The sequence below is a fragment of the Stenella coeruleoalba genome (assembly GCF_951394435.1).
Source record: "Stenella coeruleoalba genome assembly, chromosome: 11".
In the NCBI taxonomy this organism is placed as follows: Eukaryota; Metazoa; Chordata; class Mammalia; order Artiodactyla; family Delphinidae; genus Stenella; species Stenella coeruleoalba.
The window spans coordinates 81,545,669-81,563,188 of NC_137157.1; the positions used below are offsets into that span (position 1 = coordinate 81,545,669).

The following is a 17,520-nucleotide window of genomic DNA, read 5'->3' on the forward strand; positions in this document are numbered from 1 at the left end:
GAATTTGTTTTGTGGTGTTCTTAGGGTTTTTTACCTATATGATCATGTCATCTGCAAACAGAGATAATTCACTTATTCCCTTCTAATTTGGCACCTTCTGTTTCTTTTTCTTTCCTGATTGCTCTGGGTAGGACTTCCAGTACTAAGATGAATAGCAGTGGTGAGAATAGGCATCCTTGCCTTGTTGTGGATCTTAGAGGAAGTTTTTCCTCATTGATTGTGTTAGCTGTGGGCTTTTCATATATGTCCTTTATTGTGCTGAGGTATGGTCCTTCTTTACCTATTTTTTGAGAGTTTTTATAGTGAAAAGATGTTGAATTTTGTCAAATACTTTTTCTGAATCTGATTAAAAAGTGTGATCATGTGGTCTTTGTCTTTCCATGTGTTAATGGCAACTATAAACACAGGTGCCAATTTTCATAGATAATGTTAGGTAGATGCATATTGGAAGAACTGAAATGCTAAAGATAAGTTTAATAAACTTTAGAGTAGCAAAAATCTAAAGTAAGATAAGTAAAGTAGCATGGAGCTATCAAGTAGACTACAACAACTAGAAAAATCAGAGCTTAAATAACGAAAAATTGTCATTTTTAAAGAAGTGATATAGCCATTTGTCTTTTCAATCTCTATAAATCAAGACCATGCAAAGGCTACTGACAGAATGATTGGTACATCACTCTACACTCTCAGCCAGTCACAACTTAGAGGTTTCAAGTCATTTTCCTACTAAGGAAAAATGGGAAGGCTTACAGGGAAGAAAAAAAAGATAACTACAGAAGGTTGTGTGATAGCAGATTAACAGCCCTGGCTCAGTGAATTTCCGTGTATTATGTGAAGTATTTTCCTGTAACTTTTGGCCTTATATCAAAAGGAAGGCAAATGAAGTGGCTAGCCCTGATATGAACAATGGTATTTTTTCTTTCAGACAAGCTAATTTATTCTACTTATATGCATAAAATAAAAAATTTAACATGAATGAATAAACGTTTCACTTGAATAATGAAATGTTTTTGAAAAGCAACTGTACATATCCAATTACATATATGATAACAAAGAGATAACTGAGCTATTCTAGAGTCATCTGGTTAAAAGAAAAACTCAAACTACTGCTCATCTTCCCAGGCAGAAAAAGCAAGTCTCAAAAACAAAAAGGAATTCTGTCAAAAAATAAAAACATCCCACAGAGATTTCAGTTAACACTAGAATGAGGATGACATAGAGAAATTCTAGGGCTATTCTATAAGAGTAAAAATGTTATATCTACAATTTAGTAAAAACCATAACAGTAATGTAAAAGAAAGGAACAGGTATATACATTGCTCAAAAGTGAACCTCTCTACAAAACAGGCAACCTCATACAATGTAGTATGGGTATAAAGTGAGACCACTGAAGGCAGTTTGGTAGTGTAGATCAAGGTTTCATAGATTGGGACTTACCTGGTGGCACAGTGGTTAAGACTCCACACTCCCAATGCAGGGGGCCCCAGTTCGATCCCTGGCCAGAGAACTAGATCCCACACGCATGCTGCAACTAAGAGTTCTCATGCCACAACTAAGGAGCCATGTGCCATAACTAAGGAGCCAGTGAGCTGCAACTAAGGAGCCCATGAACCACAACTAAGGAGCCCGCTTGCCACAACTAAGATCCGGCACAACCAAATAAATAAATAAATACATAAAGATTTCATAGATTTTACATCTTATATTCTCACAAGTCCTCTTCTAGGAGAGGAAACTCAGAGTGATAACCTGACATTTGGAGCCACTTTTCTCCTCAAAACAGTTGTCAATTTGAAAGCAGCAGCTAAGAGGCTGAGAAGTTATTCAAAGATTTTGGCAGTCTCACGGGACTGGGTGAATAAAAATTGGCTTGATTCAGGGCCTGTCAAGAAGGAGGGTCATTGATAAACACCCCAGGCTTTCAGTTGTAACTTCAAAGGTACACACAGTATTAAGGCTATCTTCAAAATAAACCAGCCTAATTGGGGCCAAAGCCTAGTGTCAAATTATTTCACACCCTGATTGGATTAAAGTGGTTTCCCCCCAATGTAGATGGTTGCCAGAAGTTAAAGTAAATCCTCTCTGGATCAAGAAAAAATTATACATAGCTTTAAATTACCTCTGCAATGTTTAATCTATCATACTAGGCACTAAGTCAAAAATAACAAGGCATACAAACAATAAAAGTTGACCCAAAACTAAGATTAAAAATGGACAATAAAAACAGGCCTAGGTGATCCAGATATTATGGTTATCTGACAGGGATTTTTAAATAACCTTGACTAAAATAGTCAAGGAATTAAATGACAAGAAAAATTTTTAGCATAGAACTGGAAACTAAAAATAAAAGAATCAGTAGGAAATTCTAGAAAAAAAATCCAATAACAGAAATTACTATTTCAAAAGTACATGAGTTTAACAATATATTTGATGCAACAGAAGAGAGAATTATTGAACCGGAACATTCTCAGAAGAAAACATCCAGGCTGAATTATAGAGAGCAAAGAGATTAGAAAAAACAAGCATAAGGAAAACTTAGGGCAAGATTTTTAAAAATCTAAATGCTTGTAATTGAAGTCACTAAGGAGAGTAGAGAAGGACTGAGGTAGAACAGTATTGGTGGAAATACTGGCAGAGAATTTTCCCAAAAATGAAATACATCAAGCCACAGGTACAAACAACACTACCAACTCCCAGCAAGAGAAAACATAGGGGACAAAAAAAAAAACACAAAACCTTAGGTATGATGTAGAAAAACTTCTAAAACAGAAGTAAGGAAAATCTTAGCCAGAGAAAAAGGACACTTACCTTCAAAGGAACAACAAAAAGATTGGTAGCTGGTTTATCAACAGAAAAATAGAAAACAGAAAACTCTGGAATAAATCTCTGGTGAGGGCATTGAGACCAAAACTGCAGGCAATATTTTTAGCACTGTGATTCTACAATTCATAAGAAGCATATGTTAGTTTTCTCTTGCTGTCATAGGAAGTTATTACCAACATAGCAACTTAACATGGATAATACCCACTTATTACCACACAGTTCTTTCAAAAATTTCTGTATATATTTAAATACTATCCTATAAATCCATCATAAAAATGTAAAACAACCCTATAGAAATGGACTAAATTATATGAAAGACAATTTTCAAAAGAAAACTGAGTAGCCAATAAGTAGCTTACTCAGCTGCACTATAAACAGGGAAAATCAAGTTAAAATAACAATGAGATATTTTGTACCCAAGATATTAAGTATTAAGAAGTCTGAAAATTTCAAGTGTTGTGGAACAAGAAGAAGGAATAGTGCATGCACAGGCAATGGGTGAAGCATGCAATGACATGAATTATCACAAGTCTTGTGAGAAATTCTTGTGGTTTTGCAATTTAAGCAAAGATAGGAAGTAGGGAAAAAAAGAAATTAAAGAGGCTGATAGATTACGTAGGGCCTTGTTTCCATGCTGTGACATTGGTGTTTTCTCTAGAAAGAAATGGTCAGACTTTGAAGGATTTATCCTTGTACAAAGATTGCTCTGGAAGCAAAATGTTGAATGGTTAGGAGGGAGCAAGACTGGAGAAACCAGTTAAGACACTGTGACACTGTGACACAGAGGTGATGAGAGCCTAATGAAGACAGCAGCAATAGGGATGGAGAGAAGGCACTATATACAGAAGATACTAAAGAGTAATATTAATAGAACATCATCACAGATAAGGCAAGAAGGATAAGACAGCAGGAAAGTAATAGAAGTTTCAGGCGTGGCCAACAGGATAAATGATGATGAAATTTCCTGGAATAGGTTTTCTACTTTTCTAAAATGATGAATTCATTTTGGGGCATGTTGATTTAGAGGTATCTTTGGGGTCTGTCTTTCTACGGGGTCTATGGGTCTGAAGCTCAGCAGGAAAAGGATTTAGATTTAGCAGTCATCAGTGTATTAATGGTTGCTGAAAACCCTGTTTGTGGGTGATATCACGTGTATAGAGTGTGATGGGAATAAAAGAGGGTTAAGGGCAGAATCCCAGGGATTCACGTCTGAGAAATGGATGAAGGAAGAGAAATCTGAAAAAGAGACTATAAAGGAGCAACCAGACTGGTAGAAGAAAAACAGTGGACTTGGGGAAACAAGGAGAGAAGGACCTGTCTGGCAGAGGCAGGTATCACAGAGACATTAAGACAAAGACTGAGTGGTGGGAATGTAAATTGAACCACTATGGAAAACAGTATGGAAGTCCCTCAAAAAATTAAAAACAGAACTATCATATAATCCAGCAATTCCACTTTTGTGTATTTATCTGAAGAAAGCAAAACCTCTAATTCAAAAAGATATATGCACCACCATATTCACTGCAGCATTATTTACAATAGCCAAGATATGGAAACGACCTAAGTGTCCATCAATGGACGATTGGTAAATAAAATGTGGTATAAATATAAAATGCAATATTATTCAGCCATAAAAAAAGAATTAAATCTTGCCATTTGCAACAACATGGATGGACCTCGAAGGCATTGTGCTAAGTAAAATAAGTCAGAGAAAGACAAATACCATATGATCTCACTTATCAATGAAAGCTAAAAAAAAAAAAAGAACTCATCGATACAGAGAACAGATTGGTTGCCAGAAGCAAGAGGTGGGGAGTGGGCAAAATGGGAGAAGGGGGTCAAAAAGTACAGATTTCCATTTCTAAAATAAATAAGTCATTGGGATGTAATGTACAGAATGGAGACCACAGTTACTAATACTGTATTGTATTGAAAGTTGCTAGGAGAGTAGATCTTAACAGTTGTCCTCACAAGAAAAAATAATTGTAACTATATATGGTGATCAATGTTGTTAACTAGATTTATTGTGGTGATCATTTTGCCTTATATACAAATACTGAATCATTATGTTGTACACCCCAAACTAATATAATGTTATATGTCAATTATACCTCTATTTAAAAAAAGACAAAGACTGAAAAGTTACCACTCAATTTACTGATTGATGACCAATTTAAGAGGGCCTAATCATCTTGGTCTAAGGCAGAAATATATGGTCGTGGGTTGAGGGAGTGAATAAGAGATGAAGAACTCATGCCGTAGTCTTTCCAAAAGCTCGGTTGTGATGGCAGTAGGAAGTGGAAGCCAGAGGAGGATTGTGTTTTTCTTTTTTAAGGTTATAGCACTTGGAAGATATGTACATATTTGGGGGAAAGAGGCAGTCTAGAGGGAGAGGTTGGTGTGAAAGGAGAAAAATGAATGGGACTGAAACACCAAAGCAGCAGCAGGAGGTGGTAAGCAGAGTTTCACTTTAGATGGGAGAAGGGTTCCTCTTGCACTGAAACGAGGTGGCTAGAACGAAGAGGTCAGTGTGGGCATGGGTGAACCTGCATCTAAGTGGAAAGCAGGAAAACACACTTCTTTCTGATGGCTCTATTTTCTTAGTGAGATCATTTTCTGACAATAAAACTGGAGATGTGAGGCAGGGATTTGAATGTTGTTGAGGGAATGACAGAAGGTGCTGGCTCAGCTCATGAAGAACACAGTTTGCTGCCAATCGCTAAGGGCCCGCATGTGGCTGGAGGCCACTAATTCATTTGCTGGCAGCAGTCTATACTGTGTGTGTGTGTGTGTGTGTGTGTGTGTGTGTGTGTGTGTGTGTATGTGTGTATCTTCTAGCAGTGCTCAACCACCAGGGTGTATACAAAATTTAAACAATTTGAATGGTTGGATCAAACTTCTTTGAGATTTTACTAGTTGCAAAAGAAGAACAAGAACTGACATTTATTGAGAGAACTTGGACATGGCAGTTAATCTCTCTAAACCTCAGTTTCCTTTTCTATAAAGTTGGACTAAAAATAGTACCTGTCTCACTGGGTTGTTGTGAGAATTAAATGAGGTAATACAGTTTTTTTCAAATTTTTTATGGTGAACTTCAATAAGAAATATGTAGCCTTTTGTGAGAATTAAATAAGTAACTACCAGTCCACAATGCCTTTACCAAAACATTTGGAGACTTACATGTTTCCAAATTCAGAATTTGGAGGATTTTAAGAAAGTAATATGGTGACTAGAACACATATTACGTAACACCCCAATAGGGCTTGGAGAAGTATCCAAAATCAAACAGTAATCTTTCCACAGCCAAATTTATGAATAGTTACACAAATCATGAATGAAGACAGTAACTAGCCTGTCCTCAGTTTCAGGTCAGGTTTTGCCACCAAAGGAATTCAGGTCAGATTTTGCTTTAAGTGTGTTTTTTTAAGAATCTTTTGGTTTTTCAGATATGTTTGCATTTCGGAATTATAGATATGAAATCATAGATGTATTGATAATATCTTAAAAGTGCCTGGCACATCATAAGTATTGGTTCCTATTATTGGTAGGGGTATATTTCATTTTTAAAGTTATGTCCCTAACCCACCAAAGGGATTTCATGGCTTATTGGGTTGGCCAAAAGTTTCATTCGTTTTTTTTCCGTAAGATGACTCTAGTAGCACTTAGTTGTCTTTAACTTCATTCAAAACAATTTTGTTAGATTGTATGTGACAGCTGTCATATAAGCATGCATTTAAAAAAAGACGTCAAAATTGGTGAATTTTTGTGTGGCCATTTTAATATTGAAGATGGAAGAAAAAAAGCAACATTTTCGGCATATTATGCTTTATTATTTCAAGAAAAGTAAAAATGCAACCCACATGCAAAAAAAGATTTGTGCAGTGTATGGAGAAGTTGCTGTGACTGATCGAATGTGTCAAAAGTGGTTTGCAAAACTTTGTGGTGGAGATTTCTCGCTGGACAACGCTCCATGGTCAGGTAGACCAGTTGAAGTTGATACTGATCAACTCGAGACATTAACTGACAGCAATCAACGTTATACCATGCGGGAGATAGCCGACATACTCAAAATATCCAAATCAAACATTGAAAATCATTTGCACCAGCTTAGTTACGTCAATCGCTTTGATGTTTGGGTTCCACATAAGTTAAGCAAAAAAAACCTTCTTGACTGTATTTCCACATACGATTCTCTACTGAAATGTAATGAAAACGTTCCGCTTTTTAAACAAATTGTGATGGGCCATGAAAAGTGGACATTGTACAATAATGTGGAATGGAAGAAATCGTGGGGCAAGCGAAATGAACCACCACCAACCACACCAAAGGCGGGTCTTCATCCAAAGAAGGTGATGTTGTGTATATGGTGGGACTGGAGGGGAGCCCTTTATTATGAGCTCCTTCCAGAAAACCAAACGATTAATTCCCACAAGTACTGCTCCCAGTTAGACCAACTGAAAGCAGCACTCGATGAAAAGCATCCGGAATTAGGCAACAGAAAACACATAATCTTCCATCAGGATAAGGCAAGACCACATATTTCTTTGATGACCAGGCAAAAACTGTTACAGCTTGGCTGGGAAGTTCTGATTCATCTGCCATTTTCACCAAACATTGCACCTTCGGATTTCCATTTATTTGGGTCTTTACAAAATTCTCTTACTAAAAATTTTCAATTCCCCGGAAGACTGTAAAAGGCACCTGGACAAGTTCTTTGCTCAAAAAGATAAAAAGTTTTGGGAAGATGGAATTATGAAGTTGCCTGAAAAATGGCAGAAGATAGTGGAATAAAAGGATGAATACGTTGTTCAATAAAGTTCTTGGTGCAAATGAAAAATGTGTCTTTTATTTTTACTTAAACACAGAAGGCACTTTTTGGCCAACCCAATACTTATAGGTTGTGACCCACACTCTGAAAAATGCTGATATATAAATGTTTAACCTGGTCCTTGATACATACTAAGCTCTCGAAATGTTAGAAGGGGAAAAAATACCATCTTATATGTGTATGTTTTAAGTTTGCAGAATTCTTTTAGGCATATAGTTGCAATTCATGTTCACAGTAACCTTATCAGAAATAAACTAAATAGTTTAACTTTCCTCTTGATCTACTTGAGAGTTTCATGTCTCAGTATTTCTTGTGAAGAACAGTAGGAAATTTAAATAATAATAATAGTACCTCCCAATGGCATTTTTATCTTGATACCTAAAGCATTTTTAAAGTTTATTTTATGTGAAAGATCATTTTGTTGCACAGATAACCAAACAGAACTAAGAAATCAAGCCATTTGCTTAAGGCACAAAATACACTATTTCTACATGGAATTTGTCCAACAGAATATACAGCTTAGGAACAACTTCCAAAGCATATTTATTATTCAGTCCTTAAAGTGAGCTAAAGACACGCTCATCTGAAGGCACCTTATAACCTTTGAGTTTTATTTTCTAGTGCTCTTGGAGACATTAAAATAGCTGAAGTGAATGTCAAAGGTTTATGCGTGAAGCTCATTAACTCTTCCCTTGACAAAGAACTGGAAATCGGAAATCATATTCTCCAACAAAATGTGGATGGACAAACAGTCTCTCTGTACCAATTCCTTCCCAATATCAAAATGCAGGCCAATTCCACGGTAACAGTGAGTATAAGATATAAATACTATGAGCTAGATTTGTTCAGGGAAAACTCATTTACCCAGTCAGACCATGGCTTAGCACCAGTGCTTTCTTCATCCCTTGATCTCTCTGTTAAATGTGATTTTTTGGTTGTTGTTGGTTAATTGTGCCACTTTGTCCATCTCTGCATATAAATGAATACCCATAATTAAATTTCCATAGCTTTCTTCAATTTGGCATACAATACTTTGTGCTTTTATGATTTAACTATCAAAATAAAATACCTAAGTTCCTAAAACTAAGCAAACATAATCTTTAAAGAAAAAACAAAGAGAGGGTTTGTTTAGGTGACACTGGAGAGTTCCCCTCTCTTTCTTGGGCTTTACTTTAAACCACATACAGTAGCTGTTCAGTTACACAGCTTGACATTACATATTATACAGTCATTATATTTTAAAAACCTCACCTGCTTAGAAAGATGTGTTGCAATAACCCTCTGACATTTATAAAACTATGTTGAACTCCAGTGGCAGCTGTTATTAACAAACTATTTTCTTTTAGGTCTGGGCAGCAGCATCTGAAGCAAAGCACCAGCCACCATCAGATTTTCTTTGGAAGGAACAAAACAGATTTAGGACAAGCCCCAATTGTACAACAATCCTGTGCAAACCTAATGGTGAAGTCAGTGTCCTGTTCTTTTTTTTTTTTTTTTTGGCTGCGTCGGGTCTTCGTTGCTGCACGCGGGTTTCCTCTAGTTGCGGCAAGCGGGGGCTGCTCTTCGTTGTGGTGCGCAGGCTTCTCATTGCGGTGGCTTCTCTTGTTGCAGAGCACTGGCTCTAGGCGCTAGGCATGCGGGCTTCAGTAGTTGTGGCTTGCGGGCTTAGTTGCTCCGCGGCTTGTGGGATCTTCCCGGACCAGGGCTCGAACCCACGTCCCCTGCATTGCCAGGCAGATTCTTAACCACTGAGCCACCAGGGCAGCCCCGAGTCTACTGATTTTTAAACAGGGCTAGATATTTTTCACCCACCACATTGTTGTCCTATATGATTTGTAGCCTCTATATTACATGTCAAAAATTTAATAGGCATCTTATATGATTCAACGCCTGGGACTTTCCCAATACACTGTTTTCTATTAGAGATTCAGATACGGAACAGACCGCTCCTGTGCCACAGGAACTCAAAGGGCTATTTATATGTACGTTATCTCCTTTGATTCTCAGATTATTTACGCATTTTACAAAGGAAGAAAATGGGGCTTGGAAAGTTAAATGGCTGGCTCAAGGTCACATGATAGGCAAAATGGCAACAGTAAAATAAAACCAGACAAAAGAGCCTACAGGGTTCCTATGGTCCACATTCCAGAGGTGAAATTAAAACATCATTTTATCACATTTTCACTGTCATTATCATCAGAGGTTTTTAAGCCCCCTATAGTACAGGAAGAAATAAAATATTGCCCTTGGCTAGGAAAGGCTTACAATCTAACTGAGAGAGATTGCATTCAAAAGATCATAAACATATTTGCCACGCAAATATCTATGTTTGAGCTGCAAAAAAGGAGAATCCCTAACTGATGAACTGAACCAAACGTGGGGTTTTCCTGCTGTGAGCCATGAAATTAAACCTTTTAAGAAAGATTTCATCTTTCTCTTTCTTTGCTGTGGGCCTAGCCTAGCTGCACTTGCCTTGTGTTGCTTTTATGTCTGTTTAGCTGGCAAACAAAGGGTTTGGCAATGGTTACAGCATCAACCCAAACCTCTAATTTTATAAACTAAAAACAGATCATGAGAACAAATAGAATGATAGGGCACGCTTCGGTGCCTAACTTTTCTCATGTTGAACAAAAACATAATTATTAGTCCCTACACATGATTTTTCTGAATAATTTTTGCACATATGTGTGCACATATTCAGGAAACCAAAAAAAAAAAACCTGCCCACCTAGGATTCTAGCCTGGAGAACGTGGTTTCCTCTCCATGTCTTTAGTTCTAATGCCCATTTCCCCATCTCAAATAAGACTAGATAGATAGATAGATAGATAGAGTCTTAACTATTAAAAATTTAACTTATTAATATTACAACTACTGTTTGCATAGTTCTTTATAGTTACAAAATTCAGTAGCTTAACTGAATCTCACCACACCCTCATATAACACCCTCACCACCACCCTCCCCATTTTACGTATGAGGACACAGTCCAAGACAGTAGGTGACTAATCTGCCTGAGGTTATACAGCTTGTAATTTTCACAACTGGAAACTAAGGCCAGGATGTCTTACTACAGCCTCATCATGTGTTTCACTAATCCTTACACAGGACGTAAATGACATTACAGTTTGACTTTGAAATTTTATTGCAATAAGCCTATGTCATTTAAAAAAGAAAACCTATAACTTCAATAGTATTTCATGTTAATAAATCATTTTTGTTAGGCTGTTGCCTGGTACACTCCTATCCACTGGAAGCAAGCATGGGAGAAATTAGAGACTGACATTGAATGTGACAGATGCTCAGTAGTAAGTCCAACATCTCGAAGGCACATGTTTCATTGGCCAGCAGCTACAACTACAACTAAAGAGAAACAAGACCAATCTAAGCAAGATATCTCAAAATATCAGGTGGAACGAGTTCAAGCTTCTCTTACAAGGTAAAAGTTGCTTGTTTTCTTTTTTTTTTAAATTAAGTCCTTCCCACAATTAATAAGGGCCGAACCGGTGGGAGTGACTGGCTGACAAGTAGATATATGATGAATAGGTAAATCAATAAAGACCAAAACACTCCTATTTTGAATAAGACCATAAAAACCATAATAGCTTTTATGTTTTAAAACATAAAAACACAGAGCTAGTAGGGTAAACTCGTGGGATGATAAAGGCTGTCAGTTTCCACTGGGTGATATCAAGACCCCTCTGGTCATTTCATTCCATAACAGCACTGCTGTTAGAGGTAAGGCCGTGGAGTAGTGCAGAGATGAAGTTATCACCACACCTTTGGCAGTGCTTAGGTGGAGGAAGATTTGCATCATCTAGAATTTTCATCTTGGATCAAGAGCTGGCTGTGGCTGAAAGAACAGAATTTATGTTATTCATTTGTAGGCAAATGCTTCTGATGTGATAATGGGGCTGCCCACAAAGTCTAGAAAAGCCATATTCTCTGGTCTTGGAACATGCGTTCACTCTAATTGAGCTTTCATTATTAATGCCACTGTATGAAGTGCCTTTGGGGTTCAATTTGGGCTTAATTTTTCTTTTACAGAGAAAAAGAAATCCCACCAACCCTTTTCCCCAATCGCAGCCCCTGGTGCCACAGTCCTCATGTCTCTGCACATCCTTACTGTTCACTGATTGATCCTCACAACACCTACATGACTGAACGCAGCTTAGACAGCCAGCCCAGGTCTCAGTCAGCCAAGCCTGATCTAGCCAGGTAAGTCAAAGGGATACTTATTCCAGTGGAGAGTAAGTGGTGAGTGAGTGTGTGTGTGTGTGTGTGTGTGTGTGTGTGTGTGTGTGTGTAGAACTGGTGAAAAGGTGGTTAAGTTGTAAAAGTCTCTAAGTATTAAAAAGTATTCATATCCTCAAGAACGGATGGCCTCGAAAGCAAGTACCGTGAGACGTTCACTTATTAGCTCTAGCACAGTTATCTGAGTGCATCAACGAATCCAAAGAACAGCATGGCCAGCAAGAGTACATAGGCTTGGGCTTCCCTGGTGGTGCAGTGGTTAAGAGTCCGCCTGCCGATGCAGGAGACACGGGTTCGTGCCCCGGTCCGGGAAGATCCCACATGCCACGGAGCGGCTGGGCCCGTGAGCCATGGCCGCTGGACCTGTGCATCCGGAGCCTGTGCTCTGCAATGGGAGAGGCCACAACAGTGAGAGGCCCGCATACTGCAAAAAAAAAAAAAAAGAGTACATAGGCTTCTTGAAGTTTGGTCAAAAGTATATTTTGTTTTTCATTCGGCAGGATAAATTGGTCCTGTAAGTTAAGCTGTGCTAAAAATATCCATCTTTTCCAAACACACTCTAATATTATTACCAAATTCTTATTCTTTTTCACCCAGAAATTTCTTATTTAAATCTTCTAAATAAAGCTTTTAGAGTTGGTGTTATTAGCCCAGGATCTGTTAATGGACTTCAGGAAGTCCATGAATATGGCTAAACTTGGAGAAGAAAATGTATGCCTATATGGATGCTTTTTTATTTTATTTTGTTTGTGTGTGTGTGTGTGTGTGTGGTACGCGGGCCTCTCACTGCTGTGGCCTCTCCCGTTGCGGAGAACAGGCTCCGGATGCGCAGGCTCAGCGGCCATGGCTCACGGGCTTAGCCGCTCCGCGGCATGTGGGATCCTCCCACACCGGGGCATGAACCCGTGTCCCCTGCATCGGCAGGCGGACTCTCAACCACTACGCCACCAGGGAGGCCAGGGATGCTTTTTTAAATGAAATCTTTGCAGAATCCCAGTATATGAAACGGATAAAAGGAGACCCGTCCAAGATGAAGAGTGATTCCCACTACCCACAACACCCATCTTCTTCTTTCCTCCTTCCCTGTGACCTTTGAGACACCTCTCTGGAATAACAGGATTCTGTACACACAGTATAAGAACCACCATGTTAGTATGCTAACACATGTTGGGAAATAGCACCCTCCAAAATAATACCTTTTAGAAGTGGAATAATGGAAATTCTGTAAATTCCTGAATGTATTCCACTGCATAAAATTAAGTATCCTATATCTTTGTGCCTGAGTTTCTTCATCTGTAAAGTAAGAGACTTGTGTCTGATATTTAAAGAGCTCTTTCAGCAATGTTTTATATACACATATACATTTAATATACATATATATTTTTTATAGACACACATATTTAGTACTTTATGAGTTAGATTTGAGATTTCCAAGAAGTACATTCATGTTTTTTGCCAATTAATGATAGCCTTCACTGTTTTACTTATTTTGAACAACTTGTTTTCCAAAGAAATTTGACTTCAAATTTTCTTGTTGCACCTTTCTATAGTGGTGGCAACTCACCTTGATTATTCAGTAATTTTTTCTATTCAACATAAATTTCACTGTATTTGTATATTTTTTTATAAATTTATTTATTTTTGGCTGCATTGGGTCTTCACTGCTGCATGTGGGCTTTCTCTAGTTGCGGCGAGCAGGGGCTACTCTTCGTTGTGGTGTGCGAGTTTCTCATTGTGGTGGCTTCTCCTGTTGCGGAGAACGGGCTGTAGGCACAGGGGCTTCAGTAGTTGTGGCTCACAGGCTCTAGAGCACAGGCTCAGTAGCTGTGGCACATGGGGTTAGTTGCTCCACAGCAAGTGGGATCTTCCTGGACCAGGGCTTGAACCCATGTCCCCTGCATTGGCAGGCGGATTCTTAACTACTGCACCACCAGGGAAGTCCTGTATTTGTCTATTATGTAATTATAATTTTATTTATTTATTTTTGCGGTATGTGGGCCTCTCACTGTTGTGGCCTCTCCCGTTGCGGAGCACAGGCTCCGGACACGCAGGCTCAGTGGCCATGGCTCACGGGCCCAGCCACTCCGCGGCATGTGGGATCCTCCCGGACTGGGGCACGAACCCGTGTCCCCTGCATCGGCAGGTGGACTCTCAACCACTGCGCCACCAGGGAAGCCCTGTAATGATAATTTTAAAAGAGAGTTGCTTTGATACCTTCAGGGTCTCTGTTCATCATTACATACTTTTTAAATTTTCTATTCATTAAATTTTCAATATTAACAGATATACATCAGAATTTTAAGAGTTTTTCTTTTATTTCAATTGAGAAAGATGGCCACAAAGAGACAGATGTTATGAATGACTTGTTGATCATTGATTGGGTAACAGCAGTCCCTGAATCAACAGTTCATTTCCTTGAAAAAATATGTAACATGATTCTTCAAGCGAAAGTTACCTTGTTTGCTAATTAGCCAGTCTCTTTTTAATTTGCCTACCATTGGGCTGTTTGCTATCAGTAGCACACTCCTCAATAATTGACAAAGAAAAAAAGAGATAAAACAAAAATTCACCAGTTTTACTCAAAATTTCTTCAATCCTGCTTCTTCCCCTATACAGTGATAAATAAGCTAGTTTGCTGAGTTACAGAAGAAAGAATTTCAGTTGCACGTGACTCTTCTACTGGGAATAGCTGCCTTGTTTTTAACTGTGCCTCTCAAATATATTATAGAAGAGCTTAGAGACTAACAATTAAGATAATTTTAAAGAAACATCTACACATCTCATGCTTACTTTATACCAAGCACGTTTTGTTTTTTAAACATGTTAAAATACAGAAAGTATAGAGGATAACGTTAAAAGCACCCATGTACTTATCCTTCAAGATTAATGCATGCTAACATTTTGTCATATTGCTTCACATTACCAAAAATCCCATAAATTTGAAATCCCCTTTGATCTTCTTTTGAGTTCTGATATGAAATAGGAATAAGTCATTCTGGTCCTCATTATCACACTTCAACTACATATATATTCATAAAACATGTATAGTATAATTGATGTATTTTTAATTTACATAAATGGCACTAAATACAGCGCATGACACAATAGTTTAATACATGTTTGATGAAGGACAGACAGAATAGGAGACACTGAAGGTTTTTAAACAGGCATCTTATAGAGTTATATCTGCATTTTAAAGAGAATTTTGGAAGCAGTGTTGAAAATGAAGTGGAGTGGAAAATATTCCAAAATCAAGGAGGAAAGAAGGAAGGAAGGAAAGAATAGAAAAGTAAGAAGAAGAAAAAGAAGAACAAAGCAGGTTAGAAAAAGAGACTGGGGACAAGTTGATCTTGTAGAGTTATAATTTGAGTCCCAAAAGGACAGGAGAGCAAGACTGGGGCAGAAGTAATATTTAAAGAAATAATGACAAAAATCTCAAAAATTGATGAAAGGCATCAAGCCACAGAAACAAGAAAAATAAATTCTAAGCAGCACAAATCCAAAGGAAACTACACCTATATATTATAATAAAACTTCAGAAAACCAAATAATGGAAGTCAGAAGACAATGGAATGAAATTTTCAGTGTGCTAATGTACTAAAAAGAACTATCCTGGAGCTCTATACCAAGCAAAAATCAAGTTCAAAAAATGAGGTGAAATAAAGACATTCTCAGGCAAACAAAAGCTGAGAGAATTCATCAACAGCAAACCCACATTAAGGAAATACTTCAACTAGAAAGAAAATGATCTTAGAAGGATGCACAGAGATGTTGGAAGAAGTGAAAAAAAATGCAGAGTCAAAACATGGATCAACATAAATGAGTATTCACTACACAAAACAATACTTATATGGCCTCATAGGGTTTAAAATATAGAGAGAATTTAAATACATGACAACTATATTAGTTTCACAGGGCTACCGTAACAAAGTACCGTAAACTCAGTGGCTTAAAACAACAAATCTATTCTCTCACAGTTCTGGAGACTAGAAGTCAAATCAAGTTGTCACCAGGGCCAAACACTCTGTCTCTGAAGGTTTTAGGGGATTATCCTTCCTTGCCTCTTCTTACCTTCTGTTGGTTGCTGGCATTCCTTGGTATTTCTTGTCTTGTAGATACATCACTCTAACCTCTGCCTCCATCTTCACATGATCTGTGTATCTGTGTCCATACTTCCTTCTTCTTTTAAGGACGTCACGAGTCATTGGATTAAGGCACACTCTAATCTAGTATGACATCATCTTAACTTCATTACATCTACAAAGACCCAGTTTCCAATTCACAACCTCAAGGGGTTAGGACTTCAACATATATTTAGGAGGGACACAATTAACCTATAATAACAACAGCAATAGCACAAAAATTGGGAGGGGAGTAAATGGAGTTAAAGTACTCTAAATCTCATGATTTGTCCAATAAGTTATAAAAGTAACAATTTATATTAGACTTTAGTAAATCAAGTATGCATGCTGGAATCTGGGATAAACACTGAAAGAATAGTATACGAATGTTGTGTTGCTGACATATATTCCATACTTTCATCATCATTCAGTTCAAAATATATTCTAATTTTCAATGTGACCTTCTTTGATACATGGGTTATTTGGGGATAATATATCACAAACAAAGTGGATTTATTTCAAGAATGCAAAGTTGGTTCAAGCTTTGAAAATTAATTAGTTAACAGAATAAAGAAGAAAATTATAACCATCTCAATAGATATAGAAAAATCATTTGATAAAATTCAATACCCACCCGTGAGGAGAGAACCTTAGAAAATTAGGATTATAAAGAATTTCCTTTGTATCTACAAAAATCCTAATGCAAACTATCATACTAAATGGTGAAGTAATTGAAGTTTTCCCCTTGAGATTCAGCTCAAGGCGAGAATTCTCTTTATGATTACTTCTGTTCAGCATTGTACCAGAAGTCCGAGTGCAATAAGGCAAGAAAAATGAATTTACAAATATCCCATAATTCATCAGTTTTATTCCCAGGAATTATATATGCCTAACAAATACATACACATGTGGACCAAATGACAAATACAATAATTATAGCAACTCTATTTGTATTAGCCAAAATGTAGAAGCAATCCAATTGTTCATCAACAATAACATGGATAAATTATGATATATTAATACAATCCCATAAGCAATGAAAACTAACTACTGTTACATGCAATAACACCATTGAATCATAATATTGAACAAAAGATGCCATACTGAAAGGAACATATATTATACAATTCCGTTTATATAAAATTCAAAAACATACAAAACTATGCCATGGTGTTAAAGGTCAGAATAGTGTTATCTCTGGAAGAAAGAAAGGAATAGTACTTGAAGATTACACAAAACTGCTTCTAGAATACTAACAATATTCCATTTCTTGATCTGAGTGGTGTTTACATGAATCACTGTTTTCATCGTGCTGTGCAGTTATGACTTGTGAACTTTTCTGCATGTATGTTATACTTATAAAAGTTTATTTTTAGAAACTTGATGACAAAGAAAAGGAAAATTAGAAAGGGAGGAAAGCATAGTTACAGTAATGAGCACTGACAACTTATACCCTGACAAGGAAGGAGAAAGAAAACCTAAAAAAATAGACTGATGA

At 37.3% G+C, this 17,520-nt stretch overlaps 1 protein-coding gene across 14 annotated transcripts in view; it reads left to right on the forward strand.

The window, feature by feature from the left end:
* Positions 1-17,520, forward strand: part of LMNTD1 (lamin tail domain containing 1) — a 440,038-nt gene that overhangs the window by 408,330 nt on the left and 14,188 nt on the right. For 13 of the 14 annotated variants that reach the window (XM_079936801.1, XM_079936802.1, XM_079936803.1 and 10 more), the window contains 4 exons: positions 8,273-8,459; positions 8,998-9,117; positions 10,872-11,086; positions 11,695-11,865. In XM_079936801.1, coding sequence (XP_079792927.1) covers positions 8,273-8,459; positions 8,998-9,117; positions 10,872-11,086; positions 11,695-11,865 — 693 coding nt within the window. The remainder of the gene's footprint in view (positions 1-8,272; positions 8,460-8,997; positions 9,118-10,871; positions 11,087-11,694; positions 11,866-17,520) is intronic. The other variant, XM_079936800.1, reaches the window with a different exon arrangement.